The sequence below is a fragment of the Equus asinus genome, chromosome 10, assembly GCF_041296235.1.
Source record: "Equus asinus isolate D_3611 breed Donkey chromosome 10, EquAss-T2T_v2, whole genome shotgun sequence".
Lineage (NCBI taxonomy): Eukaryota > Metazoa > Chordata > Mammalia > Perissodactyla > Equidae > Equus > Equus asinus.
This window is the reverse complement of record NC_091799.1, coordinates 96,880,600-96,895,802: the sequence shown is the minus strand read 5'-3', so window position 1 is coordinate 96,895,802 and position 15,203 is coordinate 96,880,600. Positions and strand designations below refer to the sequence as shown.

The following is a 15,203-nucleotide window of genomic DNA, read 5'->3' as shown; positions in this document are numbered from 1 at the left end:
CCATAAATGTCTTTGTACGTGGTTTTAATCAAGATCCAAACGAGGTCCACACATTGATTTGGTTGGTATGTCTCTTAACTCTGATTTAATCTAAACACCACCCTTCGTTTCATTACCATTTATTAATGGAAGAAATCAGGTCCATACTGAGGAATTCCCCTCATTCTGGATTTTGGGACTTGCATCATGTGGAGTCAACTACCACCATCCTGGACTCTCTAACTTTCTGTTAGGTTGAGAGCCTTGATCAGAGTCATGTGTGAGTGTGCCCGCACTCCCTTAGCACACCTGCGTGTGCCGTGTGCTCCCCAAGGCATTAATTACATCAGGAGGCGCACAGGTCGGCTTCTCTTTTTCTCTCTGCAACAGGAGGATTTTTCGGAGCTTCAGATGCGGTGAGCGTAGTTCACCCATATGTACCTCCGCCTCAGCCTTTCACCTAGTGGGTGTAGTAGCCAGTGGTGATGTGCTTTCATTAGGAGTTGCAAAATGGTCATCTCCTGTCATTCCTTCTGCCTTGATCAGCTAGAATCAATCCTCCTCAGCTTTTGTTAAGTCTAAAGTAGTTTGTCCAGAGAAGGCGAGGTGAGTGCTTCATTCTTTCCCTTTGTTTACCATTTGCAGCATAGTGAGCTGTTGCCCTAGCAACCTCTGCAGATGATCCATTTGGTTTTTTACTGTCATCATGGATTTTAACATATTTGGTGTGTTTCAGTCAGTTGCAGTCATTTCTCTTTTTACGTTTAACTCGTCCCACCAGTGGGGGTCCTTTCGAGTCAGGGTGGCTCAGATGTTCTTGTGCCCCAGCAGTCTTCACCAGCTCCATCACTGTTTGGTATGGCAGCTTATTTCAGACTGGTCAGGAAAGACTCAGGATGTATTTTTCTCTTAATTAAAAAAAGGTATCCTAGCTCCATCTACTGAAATGGCCTAGAAACAGTGCCCAACCCAACACAGGCACACCTCGTTTTATTACGCTTTGCAGATACTGCATTTTTTACTAGACCCTCCACCAGCAAAAAGACTACAACTCACTGAAGGCTCTGATGATGGTTAGCCTTTTTTTTAGCAATAAAGCATTTTTAAATTAAGGTATTTATATTGCTTTTTTAGATATAATGTTATTGCACACTTAATAGACTACTGAATAGTGTAAACAACTTTTACATGCACCAGGAACCCAAAAAATTCATGGGACTCGCTTTATTACGATATTTGCTTTATTGCGGTGGTCTGAAACCGAACCTGCAGTATCTTCACGGTCTGCCTGTAATAGTAAGCATCCCTAGTGCCCAGAGTGTGTCTCTCAGCACAAGGAGACAGAGCTCCTTGAAGAAAAGGTTAGCTCCAGAGCAGGGACAGGAAGTATGTAAGTTATTTCCAGTTCAAATATAATGAAGAGATTCTTTTTCTTAACTATTTTGATTTTATATTTATATACCTTTTCTCTTACATAAAACTCTTGTTTTTTAATACATTAATGAAATTACGTATTTGGTTTACAAACATGTTATATCAGTTATCTGTTACCACAATAACACCACATAACAAACCACCCCAAAACTCAATGCCTCAAACCAAGGGTTGGAAACTGAGACCTGAGGACTAAATGCGGCCACTCTCATTCAGTACGTATTATCCACAGCTGCTTTCATCTACAAGGGGCGGGTTGAGTAGTTACAACAAAGAGACAGAGACTGTGGTATGATTCCGTGGGTTGGAAGTACTTACTGTCTGCCCATTACAGAAATCCAGGCGCAGCTTAGCAGGCTCCTCCTACTCAGGGGTTCTCCCAAGGCTGCTATGATGGTGTTGGCCAGGGATGCGGCCACCTCAGGGTTGGACTGGGGAAGGGCTTCACTTCCTCTCTGAGACCACCTCTGCAGACCATCAGCCGCCCTGGGTCCCCTGCCACATAGCCTCTCCATCAGGCAGCTCACAGCATAGCTGCCAGCTTCATCAGAGCAAGGACTCCAAGACAGAGATTTTCTTTTTTTAACAGAAATAAGATTTAACCTATATATTCTCCAAACCACAAGTTGGCTAGATGAACATTTTGGGTAAAGACGTATATTAGAGCTGTATGATGTTGTCATCCATATATACTCAAGGTACATGTTTGTATAAGTCAGATTAACAACACCTTGCTCTCCATTATTTCTTAGGCTTGCACACTTGCTAGAAGGAATGCAGATGTCTTCCTGAAATACCTGCACAGGAACAGTGTGAACATGCCAGGGATGGTGACACACATCAAAGCCCCTGAACAGCAAGTGAAAAGTGAGTGCAGCCAGCTCATGAGAGGCGATAGGAAGAGCTTGACAAGACACGTCCTGAAATCTTGATCCAGGACTTCATGTTAAATGTCCATTTCATATTATTAAAGTTTGCACTAATTCTCTTACTTTAATAATAAAATATTAAACAAATATATGGATTGGTAATTTATTGAGTAAAATTGAAGAATATAAACAGGGAGAAAATGTAGCATTCAAGATGTTCATTGGCATTGGCTTTTGTTAAAACAAGTGAAAATATTAGAAATCAGGAAAAAATGAAGACCAGGAATAGGTATGGGCAAAATATTTTTAAAAGTTCTAATCAAGAAATTATAGACCAATGTTATTGTTGTAAAGTGTTATCAGTTTTATATGCGTAATTCATTATTGATAATAGCAAATTACAAAATAATATTATACAGTATGATACAATTTGAGTATAAAAATCTATAAAACTATGTTTTATATGTATATGTAAATGCGTAGAAAAAGATCAGGGAAGATTTGTGCTAAACTATTAGTAGAATTGACGTGGGTGGAAGTGAAGGGGACTTGAAATGTTTATTCTGTCACTTAAATTTAATCGTGGTTTTTGACAAGTTCAATTGAAGTGACGTGGAAATGGATCCTCAGAAACTGATCGGTGTTGTTCAACAGCCTTGATATTCCGCCATCGCTCCGTCAGCTTGAATTCTCTCCCTGATTCGAGCAGTCAGTACTGGATAGATGAGGAAGCTGAGGCCATACAGGCTGCTCTCTTAGAGTGGAGCTTTGTAGGAAAAACAGTAACAAGTGATTCATCTCACACTTTTTAAAGCAATATAATTGGCAAACACTTTCTGTGTCATATTGTCTCCCCTTCATCTGTTAGTTGTCACAGAATAATTTTTTGTCACAACAGGATACTCCTCTAAGTCCTGCAGGTGAGATTATATTTCTTAACCAGTGGGCGTTTCTCTTGGGACAATGAGTGACTGACGAGAACAGCCATTTTTCAGCAAGAACAAGTCTTCATTGCCAGCATGTTATTTGCATTAGTGATCCGTTTACTCAGCTCATTTCCTGTGAAAATCATTTCCTTTCTCCTGTCTCTCGATGTTGCTTTGGTTGTTGGTCGTCCTCTGTTTTCTCTGATCACAGGTGTTGTGACCCTTTCTAGGTTGTGCTGGTCTGACAGGCATGCCTGTGTGAGAGGAGGGTGTGCTCTATGGTCTCACTCACTAGATAGTCTGTGCGTTTGCTACTGGACATCAGAGAGCTGGATGCCACGGAGAATTAAAGAAATGCTCTGTTTCTCTTACCATCTACTGGGGGAAAGAGGATTTATGCATGGGACAATGCAGTAAATCCACGTGAGGGTCATGGGGCCAGAAGAGGCAGGCTGGCCACAGAGGATCGCTCAGGAGCTTGAGGAAGCCCCAGGTGGTCTCCCTTCCATCTCAGTCCCAGGAGAGCAGTTACCACGCTGCCTGGCTGCTTACTTGCCCCAAGTCAGTCCTGCCCTGGGCAGCGACTGGGGAAACAGTAGACTAGGAAAGACCCGTTGGCTTATATTCATTTTCGTTTGTGATATTTTCATTCAAGTGGTAGCTTAATTTTTTGACACTCTTCAAGTTTCAGCCTTAATTTGTTTCACTAAACTGTGGTAAATATAGGAAAGACAGTGCAGCATTACCCCTGAGCTGACAGGTAAATGCTGTTCGCATGCTCTTGTTTCTCACAAAATAGCCTACGAGCAACTCAGCAAATATTTGTGGAAAAGTTAATATTTTTAGGGTTTTCCAACATAATGAAGTTATATTCTACGTACCATTTTATTTGATTCACAATTTGTCTTAGGAATCTTTTTCTAAACTTTTTTGTCTATTTTATAAACTTCTAGAGTAAAACAGACTTACTGTAAAAAAATTTTAAAGTGTACAAATGTCTATAAATTACCAAATTCCTTTGCCAGTGGTAACCACTGTCAAGACTTTTTTGTGCATCCTGCCTGTGTACATAAATGTAAATAAGCAGAGAAATATAAACATATGTGAATTCAACTCACCCATCCCACTTTTTACTTTTTACCAAAATGAGTCTGTATTTCCATGCCATTTACTGCTTTCACTTAATAATCCTCTTAGTCCTCTTTCTATATCAGAAGTTAAAATCTGTGCTATCCTTTTTAATGTCTAGTATAGTGGTTTCATAAGTGATTTAACCCTGCCCACCCCCACCCACTGATGGGCTCATATGTTGCTGCCAGTTTTTCCAAACAGCACCTCAGTGTTTGTGCATCTCAGTACAGATCCTGTTGAGAGCTTGTGTAAGCACCGTGCCTCTGAAAGATCAATTCCTGCTTCAGAGGTACGCACACCTCGATGCTTTACCTTTGCCAGCTTGCCCTCTGCAAAGCTTGTGCTCCGTGGTCCTCCCTCAGTGGTGTAGGGTCCTGAGTGCCTGTCCCTCTGCCCCTTCCGGCACTGGGAAGCATAGTCCTTGCCAGGAATATGGCGAAAGATGGTCTCATTGTTTGAATGAGGTTCAACGTGTTTCTGTATTTTTAGTGACCGCGTTTTAAAAGTCATGAATTTCATGTTTATATGCTTTGCTTATTTTTCTGTGGATTGTTGATCTTTTTTTCTGTTGAATATTAAGTAAATTAGATCTATGTCTTCTGTTTTCCCAGTAGTTTTTCCTGGCTTTTTATTTGTGCAGTATTTTTATGACGGTTACATTCCTTGGTTATGACATTTTTAATTTTTATGTAATCAGGATTTTTTGGCCTTTCCACCTTTGTGCTTCTCTACTTCATGTCCTCCCTTCTCCTCAGGATTTATGTTTTTGTTTTTATTTTTTTAAAAAGACTTTGTTTTTCTTCTGGCACGCCACCATTTTGACATATATCCTTTAATATATACTAAATTCCTTCTACAGGAAGCTTTTAATGGTCTTGAACAAAATATCTAATACTGACGGTTTTTTTTTTTTTTCTCAGTATTGCTTTAGCAATTCGAGGTCTTTGGTTGTCCCATATGAATTTTAGAATTCTTCGCTCTATTTCCATGAAGATTGTCATTGGGATTCTGACTGGGGTTGCATTGAATCTCTGGATTGCTTTGGGTAGTATGGACATTTTAACTGTGGTTATTCTTCCAGTCCATGTGCATGGAACCTCTTTATGTCATTATCAATTTCTTTCAGTAATGTCTTATAGTTTTCATTGTGTAAGTCCTTCACCTCCTTAGTTAAGTTTATTCCTAGGTACTTTATTCTTTACTTGCGATTGTAAATGGAGTTGCATTCTTGAGTTCTCTTTCTGTAAGTTCGTTATTAGAGTACAGAAATGCAGCTGATTTTTGTGAGTTGATTTTGTACCCTGAAACTTTACTGTAGTTCGTAATTATTTCTATTAATTTTCCAATGGATTCATTGGGGTTTTCTGTATATAAGATCATGTCATCTGCAAATAGCGAGATTTTCACTTCTTCACTCCCTATTTGGATTCCTTTTATTCCTTTCTCTTGCCTAATTGCTCTGGCCAAAATCTCCAGTACTACATTGAATAAGTATGGTGATAGTGGGCATCCTCATCTTGTTCCTGTTCTCAGAGGGATGGCGTTCAGTTTTTGCCCGTTGAGTATGATGTTGTCTGTGGGTTTGTCATATATGGCCTTTACTATGTTGACGTAATTTTCTTCTATCCCCATTTTGTGAAGAGTTATTATCATAAATGGCTGTTGAATCCTGTCAGATGCTTTCTCTGCATCTATTGAGATGATCATGTGGTTTTTATTCCTCAATTTGTTGATGTGGTGTATCACGTTGATTGATTTGCAGATGTTGAACCCTCCCTATGTCCCTGGTATAAACCCCACTTGATCATGATGTATGATCCTTTTGGTGTATTGCTGAATTGGGGTTGCCAAAATTTTGTTGAGGATTTTTGCATCTATGTTCATCAGTGATATTGGCCTGTAGTTCTCCTTTTTTGTGTTGTCCCTGTCAGGCTTTCGTATCAGAGTGATGTTGGCCTTGTAGAACGTGTTAGGACGCATTCCATCTTCCCTAATTTTTTGCAATAGCTTGAGAAGGATAGGTATTAAATCCTCTCTGAATGTTCGGTAGAATTATCCAGGCAAGCTGTCTGGTCCTGGGTTTTTATTCTTTGGGATGCTTTTGATTACTGTTTCAATCTCTTTCCTTGTGAGTGATCTATTCAGATTATCTATTTCTTATTGATTCAGCTTTGAGACGTTATAAGAGTCTAAGAATTTGTCCATTTCCTCTAGATTGTCCATTTTGTTGGCATATAGTTTTTTGTAGTATTCTGTTATAATCCCTTGTGTTTCTGTGGTATCCGTTGTTGTTTCTCCTCTTTCATTTCTAATTTTATTTATCTGAGCTTTCTCTCTTTTCTTCTTCATAAGTCTTGCTAGGGGTTTGTCAATTTTATGTATCTTCTCAAAGAACCAGCTCTTTGTTTCATTGATCCTTTCTATTGCCTTTTTTGTTTCAATAGCATTTATTTCTGCTCTGGTTTTTATTATTTCTCTCCTTCTGCTGACTTTGGGCTTTGTTTGTTTTTCTTTTTCTAATTCAATTAGGTATAGTTTCAGATTGCTTATTTGGGCTTTTTCTTGTTTGTTAAGGTGAGCCTGTACTGCAATGAATTTCCCTCTTAATGCAGCTTTTGCTGCATCCCATATGGCTTGGTATGGTATGTTTTCATTTTCATCTGTCTACAGACATTTTTTGATTTCTCCTTTAATTTCTTCAATGATCCATTGCTTGTTCAATAGTATGTTGTTTAGTCTCCACATCTTTGTCCTTTTCTCAGCCTTTTTCTTGTAATTAATTTCTAGCTTTATAACATTGTGATAGGAAAAATCTTTGTTATTATTTCAACCTTAAATTTATTGAGGCTTGCCTTGTTTCCCAACATATGATCTATTCTTGACAATGTTCCGTGCATCCTTGAGAAGAATGTGTATTCTGCTGTTTTTGGATGGAATGTTCTATATATGTCTATTAAGTTCAACTGTTCTAGCTTTGCATTTAATTCCACTGTTTACTTATTGGTTTTCTGTCTGGATGATTTTATCCATTGATGTGAGTGGAGTGTTGAGGTTCCCTACTATTATTGTGCTATTATTAATATCTTCTTTTAGGTTTGTTAATAGTTGCTTTATGTACTTTGGTGCTCCTGAGTTGGGTGCATAGATATTTATAAGTGTTATTTCTTCTTGATGGAATGTCCCTTTGATCATGATATACTGCCCCCCTGTGTCTCTCTTTACCTGTCTTATCTTGAAGTCTACTTTGTCTGATATAAGTATGGCAATACTTGCTTTCTTTTGTTTGCCATTAGCTTGGAGTATTGTCTTCCATCCCTTCACTCTGAGCCTGTGTTTGTCATTGGAGCTGAGATGTGTTTCCTGGAGGCAGCATATTGTTGGATCTTGTTCTTTAATCTATCTCACCACTCTGTGTCTTTTTATTGGAGAATTCAATCCATTTCTGTTTAGGATGATTATTGATATATGAGGGCTTAATGCTACCATTTTATCACTCATTTTCCAGTTTTCCTGCATTTCCTTTGTTTCTTGTCCTGTGTATTTTGGTCTACAAATTGAGTTATGTAGTTTTTTTATGTTGTGTTTCTTTGTTTTTTCCTTATCTATTATTTGTGTCTCTGTTCTGCTTTTTTGTTTAGTGGTTACCCTGAGGTTTGTATTCAAAATCTTCTGGATAAGATCGTCCCTTTTCTGATGGCCTCTTATTCCCTTAGACTAAACCAATTCACTCCCTTTCCTTTTCCCCTCCTAGCTTGTTTTTTTCACATCTTATTGCATCTTGTGTTTTGAGTTTGTGGTTAAAATGACAATGTTATCTTTGTTTTTGGTGTTTTCTTCCCTTTTGTCTTTAATGCTATATTTGAGTGTTTGCTCTCCTGCTCTGATTCTGTCTACCTATTTATCTCCTTAGTCTGTGCTTTGTAACCCCTTTCTCCTCCTCTTTTTTTTCAGGTGTGAGTGCCTTCTTGAGGATTTCTTGTTGGAGGGGTCTTGTGGCTACAAACTCCCTTAGTTTATGTTTGTCTGGGAAAGATTTTATTTCTCCATCATATCTCATGGATATTTTCACTGTTTAGAGTATTCTTGGCTGAAAGTTTTTGTCCTTCAAAGATTTGAATATGTCATTCCGGTCTCTCCTAGCCTATGAGGTTTCTGCAGAGAAATCCAATGAAAGCCTGATAGGTGTTCCTTTGTAGGTTATTTTCTTCTCCCTTGCTGCCCTTAGTATTTTTTCTTTGTCATTCAGTTTTGCCAGTTACGCTGCTGTATGCCTTGCAGTAGGTCTTTTTACATTGACATATTTAGGTTATCTGGCAGCTTCTTCCACATGGATTTCCTTCCGTAGGTTTGGAAAGTTCTCTTCTGTTGTTTCTTTGAACAAGCTTTCCACTCCATTTTCTTTCTCTTCTCCTTCTTGAATACAAATAATTCTTATGTGATATTTCCTAATTGAGTCAGATATTTCTCAGCAACTTTCTTTGTTTCTTTTTAATCTTAGTTCTGTCTCCTCCTCTGTCTGGAGCATTTCAACATGTCTATCTTCGATTATGCTGATTCGCTTCTCTTTTGTGTCCACTCAGGCATTCAGGGAATCCATCTTTTGTTTTATTTCTTCCATTGTGTCTTTCATCTCTAATATTTCTGATTGATTCTTCTTTGTAGTTTCAATCTCTTTTGTGATGTAGCTCTTGAACTCGTTGAATTGTTTCTCTACGTTCTCTTTACCTCATTGAGTTTTTTGATGATAGCTGTTTTGAATTCTTTGTCATTTAGATTACATATTTCTGCGTCCTCAGGACTAATTTCTGGGTACTTGTCATTTTCTTTCTGGTCTGGAGAGCTAATATAATGTTTGATATTGCTAGAGGGACTGGGTCTCTTTGTTTGCATCCTGGTGTTATTTGGTCACAGTTACCACCTATCGCCACTGGGTGGGGGTCAAGAGCCATGTTTTCTGAGCCGTTTGCTTTCAGCCAAAATCCCAGTGGCTGGAGCTGCACAGAACGGATGTGTGTGTTGGGGGGGGCGGTTTCCTCCTGTGTGATCTCGGGGGTTTTGCCCTCTGCTTTCACTGTCTGCTCTCCTGGGATGATAAGGTCACCCCCCACAAGAGCTTTTGCCCTGGTAGAGGGCTTCCCTCTAGGCTGCAAGGGCCCTCGGGAGTCCTTGACATTCCCGTGAATGAACATCCCCTCCCCCATTCCTTCCCTCTCGGAGGCCTCCCGCAGTCCCGGATCACAGTCTAAGCAGAGCAAGTCAAGATTTCTCTTACCCCTTTCCCTCTTCTCCAAGGGGGCTCCAGCCTCTCCACTCTCTGTCATATGGTTGCGTGGGTCTCTCTTACGCATTTTTTTTTTAAAGATTTTATTTTTTTCCTTTTTCTCCCCAAAGCCCCCTGGTACATAGTTGTATATTCTTCGTTGTGGGTCCTTCTAGTTGTGGTGTGTGGGATGCTGCCTCAGCGTGGTTTGATGAGCAGTGCCATGTCCGCGCCCAGGATTCAAACCAAGGAAACACTGGGCCGCCTGCAGCGGAGCACATGAACTTAACCACTCGGCCATGGGGCCAGCCCCTCTCTTACGTTTTTTATGTTGTGTTTGGATGTCCTGTGTTGGAGTGTGGATGTTTGTTCGTTGTATGTTGGAGGGGAAAGATTACTGGAAATACTCACTTAGCCATGATGCTGACGTCACTCTAATACTGATGTTTTTTGGGCGATTGTTAAATTGCCCCAGCAGGGGATGGAATATGTGTATCCCCTGATCCAGCTGACCCAAGGTGTTAGAGGCCAGCTTTAAGTGTCTAGTGATCTCATTCGTAAGATGATAAACTGGGCGAAGAGAATGAGGAGCGGTCTGATTGACATGCTCGTGAGAACACTGGACAAGCCGGCAGTGTGGATTCTGTCTTGCAGTGACATTTGATAAAAAGTATTTACATAAAAGTGAATGGAATTTTGAAGATGTTTTCATTGATTGTGAGCACTAACATACTTTCTCTTTATTCTCTCAGATATCTTAAATGAACTCTTCCAGCGGGAGAACAGGGTATTGCATTACTGGACCATGAGAAAGAGGCGCCTAGACCAGTGCCAGCAGTACGTGGTCTTCGAACGAAGTGCCAAGCAGGTCAGCTGTGACACAGGGCTCCCAGAGCTCTCCACCTCGTCCCCAGGCCTCCCTCATCAGATGGGCAGCTTTGGACATTTCCAGTTCCGAAAACCGCTTTCTAACGATGAAAACAGTCATGCTTTTAATCAACAGTTGATCTTAAAAAGAAAACCCTACAGCCTCTTCTTACAGCCTAAGAAAGATTAAATTTCCCTCAGCATAGGTTTCTCACTTGGGGAGCATATTTTGTTCCAGTTGGTGACTGTTAGGCTCACAGTGGGTAGCCTGGTGCTTAGAACTGGGCATTCCCCATAGGCTGATAAACTGGAGTTCGTGGTCCAGGGGCCCAGCGCCCTGACTCAGCCTCCTCTCGTCTTGGCTGGCTTTACCAAGTGTAGAGTTCTTATATTCCCAACAGAGGTGGCAGGCAATGGTATTTTTTAATATTTAAATTGCATTTTCTTAACATTTTATTTGAAGATTGTTCAACCATATTTCAGATATCTGGAGGGCCTGATTTTGTTTCTAATTAGAGGTTGTTTCGTAATCTTTTCTCACATCTTCATCATCTCTCTGTTGAAAAACAGGGAATCATTCAGCTACAGAGAACAAAATTGTAAATAATTCCCTTGACAGGGAGCAATAATGCAATGTGTTGTTGCTTTTTCCCAAAGTCAGCTCATTTGCCAAAAACAAAATTCTTAAGTTTATGCCATTACAGATGATGACCCAACAGCACTGTGGCCCTGTTGGGTTCAGTTCTATGCCACAATTCCGTAGTACATATCGATTGCTTGTAACAGACAGTCTTCGAGTCCCCTTGCTGGTGTGCAGTGTTCAGGATGGCACCCTGAGGTGAATTGGATGCAGTGTCACTGGTGGGAACATGGGAGGCGACCTCTGAGCTTCCTGGACACCTCCTCTGTGGCCTCGCCCTGCCTCATGGTCTCCTCCTCCCGGGCTCTCTGCTGCCCCCTCTTCCTTATCTCCTCCTCTGAATGTTGGCTTTCTCCAGTGCTGCGTCTGGGGCTTGTTCTTGTCTCTCTTTCCTCTCTTCTTATCTCTGTCTGTTGCTGTCTCCCAGCCCTGACCTCCATTTCTGGTCTTCGGGTTTATCAATCCCAGCTGCCTCCTTGGCATCTCTCCACTTTGGCCTTCCCGAAGGCAGCACTGGACTCCTGATTCCCTGCCCCCACATCCCCCTCATCTTACAGGTGTGTCGTTCCCCACTCCCGTCTTTCCCTCATCTTCCCTCTTTGACCCCTTCATTGGGTCCCATAGGTGCAAACCTCCCGCGTGTGTCAGATCTGCCTCCGCCTCTTTGCCTCCAGAGCCATCATGGCATACAAACCCCAGCCATGTCCTGCCTAAACCTCTGAACCAGTTTGCTAACCAGTGTTGCTGTTTCCACTCGCTCTCCACTCCTATCCCTTTTCCAGACAGCAACCCCATTCACTTTCAGACAAAAGTCCAAGCTCTACCTGTGACCTCCAAGAGCCCTCCTGCCCTCCGCAGTCTCACCTCCCACCTCTCCCTGCAATAGGCTGAGCTCGCTCAGCTTGGGGCCGTGCATGTGCCCCTCTGCCCACAGAGCTTTCCCCCGTCCTTCCCGCGGCCAACCCTTCTCAGCCTGCAGGTCCCCGCCTTTCTGGGAGAGGTCTCCCTCCTCTCATTTGTCTTTGTGTACCTTCCATGTCTCTCCTTCCTGGTCTACAGGGGTAGGGCCTGAGCTTCTCCTGTTCCCCGGTGCCTCACACAGCACCTGACTCCATCACAGGCCCTCCGGGGCGATTTGCTATATGAGTGGAGAAACTAGGGACCTTTGAGTAAATTGACAAAGATGGCTTTCTGCCTTGATTCAGTTACTGATATCAGTAACACTATCAGTGTCAGTGTTAACATTGTTTCAGAGGTGCGCTCAGGCATAATAAGAAAAGTAAACTCTCAGCCACTAAGCTGCGTGATGAGTAAGCTGGGTCATGGTTTCCTTTTCAGTTTTCCTTCTAAAATACCATAAATGCTGTGATGTATCTAATAGAGACAGTGATGTTTCTGTTCCAAGACCAGTGAGTCTCAGTGGATGACTTAGAAATTACGAAAGACAAATATAAAAGCTTCTACTTTTTTGTGCTTCTTTTCCATAGCATTGCTTCTTAGTTGTGTATACTTAAATGTCTAATTTCACTTCAGATATATGAAAATAGAAGAAAAGAATTGGCTTACATCTAAAAACATGAAAGAACATACAAATTAGAACCGTGTCATTCTGTTGAAATCTGAACCTCGCTGGCCCCCTTCTCTGCAGGTGTGGTCGTCTCTCTCCCACAACTGGAAGGTTAAACCGCATCCTCTGCCAGCATCTCCAAGAGGTGTATTCATGCATAATGCGGAGGGCTCCTCTGAAGGAACCCTCAAAAGCAAGTGCACTGGGTACACACCTGGGTACTCACTGGCCTCAGGAATAGGAAGAAAGGCCTAAGGTTGCACATTTGAAGGCTAGGAATTCGCATCTGCTTCCTTTCTCTTTTTTAGTTGGAACGTCCAATAAGGTTCTGACATTCCAGAGATGTGAACATCTCATTTAAATGTGAAATCACAGACAAGGCTGGCACACATCAAGAAATACTCCCTCGAAAAGAGACATGCTTCTGAAATAAGTATCATAATTCTAAAAAGGAAAAAAAAGGACATTCTAGAAAGTTCTATCGTGTCACTTATGTAGCAACCGTAAAAAGTTCAAGAGTTTCTTACAACCATGAACCTTGGAGGCACAATAAAAGTACAATGAAATAAACCACAACTAAGATCCTTTCTCAAGAACACTGAGAAGGGGTGGGTGAGGAGTGGTCTGCGACCCTCTTGCTGCTGAACACTGAGACGCTAAGGAATTGGGACTTGCTACTCTCCCACTGTTGAGCCATGAGCGTTTTCTGTCCCTCCCTCTGCAGGCTTTAGAGTGGATCCATGACAACGGGGATTTCTACCTTTCCACACACACCTCTACGGGCTCGAGCATCCAGCATACCCAGGAGCTCCTGAAGGAGCACGAGGAGTTCCAGATCACCGCAAAGGTAAGTCATGTCGGTGTTAGACATCTGTGTAGTGGCCTGCGCGTCTGCTTGGGTTTTTCCACAGTGACCTAGACCAGGATTCTTTGTGTAAATGAGGCATTTCTCACAAAGATCATTTAGGAAATACCTTCTGAAATTGGAGAAACAGGGAGACCCTGGTGGCTTGTTCTGCATTACATGAGGTGGGGCTTCTCACTGCCTCTCACGCTGGCTCCTCGGTGTCCCGTCATTTATGTGTCTTCCATTTGTTTCTCTGATTTCTGTGAATATCTCCCATCTCCTTCCTTCCCCCCCCCCCCGCCCCTTCTTTGCCCTTTTTATTATTCTCCTTTTCTCTTTCTGTTTTTGTTTCCAAGGTATTTTCTGAGTACTTGCTATTTTTTTGAAACACTGTTTGGTGTTACCAGCTGGGCTTGGCTGTGTTCCGTGGGGGTTTTCCTTCCTGGTCTTCAGTCGGTGAGAGCTGTTAGAGTAGTGCCGCTGTGCTGGTCCAGTCCTGGAGCGGCCCGTGTTCTGTAGCTGGTGGGCTGTTCTCTGAGAGTTTATGTTTCAGTATACCTGTTTGTGGTTGTCCACAGGTTTGTAAAACTGGAGGCATTTTCACTTTTCTCCTGAAAATCAAAATGGAATTAAATACTTCTTCACGGTATATGCAGTATACGTGTGAATTTTTAAGCAAGTATATAATAAGAGTCCACATATTGACTTCAGTGTTTTCCCCATTAAAGTGTATACCTGCAGAGGCTAATTCCTTCTTTTACCTCAAAACTATTCTGAGACTCTTTTAGAGTTCCCTTTTCAACCTGTGGTGGTGGTAGTTTTCAAAGTTTTCGAATATACGTTCTTGGTAATATTTTCGGAAATGCCTGTGTTTTTGACGATAGATTTGAGTTTTTACGAAACACTGAAAATTAATTCAAATTGAAGTGTGGAAAATAAATGGTCAGGCTGATAATATTTTTGGTTAAAAAGAAGTGTTCCTATAAAGTAAAAAGATTGATTTTCTCATGTTACCCTTCACCTGGCTTTGAAAACATGTCAAAGGGGAATTTTTAAATCATTTAGAGTGACAGCAGCTACTTTGTAGTATGTTTATTTGTCCTCTTCAATGTTTTCTGGAACGCTTTCTGACTTCTGCTGTTCTTCCGAACCCTGCTCTGCTCCAGGCCCCCCAAGCTCTAAGCTTGTTTCCTTCCGTTCATCCTCGGGGTGCAGGGCCCTGGGACTCCCTGGTCTCTGGGCAAGAGGAGCACACAGTGGACAGACTGAACACTGCAGGGCTCGGTGAGGAGAGCTGTCACTCAGTGGTGGCCCCGAGGGCATTGGGGGGCGGGCAGGGCCGGGGCAGGCAGGCAGGCAGCCACCGACTGCCGCACCTGGCAGGGGCACTCAGCATTCCCAGGCGGGCACCCGTTTGGCGAGGAGAGCCCACTGGTCCCGCCTCTGTGGGTCCAGATCGTGTCTTTCCCTTCCTCTAGATGCAGCACACCTCCGGCTGTGATTCTCATTTTTGTTAATAGTGTACCTTATGTGATCTATATTTGTTTCTTTGAATATCCTTTGTTTATAAAAGTACTCAGAAAATGCCTAATATAGCACTCAGAGGTAGATTTCAGATTTGCTCCCTTTTACCAACGTAAAGTTCTGTTAATGCTCCACTGTGCAGGCCGTTGTATGTGGCCA

The 15,203-nt window shown here is 41.9% G+C and overlaps 1 protein-coding gene across 6 annotated transcripts in view; it reads left to right on the top strand.

The window, feature by feature from the left end:
* TRIO (trio Rho guanine nucleotide exchange factor) overlaps positions 1-15,203 on the top strand; it is a 356,110-nt gene that overhangs the window by 223,234 nt on the left and 117,673 nt on the right. For all 6 annotated transcript variants that reach the window (XM_044779483.2, XM_070519854.1, XM_070519855.1 and 3 more), the window contains exons 19-21: positions 2,166-2,280; positions 10,352-10,467; positions 13,398-13,520. In XM_044779483.2, the coding sequence (XP_044635418.2) occupies positions 2,166-2,280; positions 10,352-10,467; positions 13,398-13,520 (354 nt within the window). The remainder of the gene's footprint in view (positions 1-2,165; positions 2,281-10,351; positions 10,468-13,397; positions 13,521-15,203) is intronic.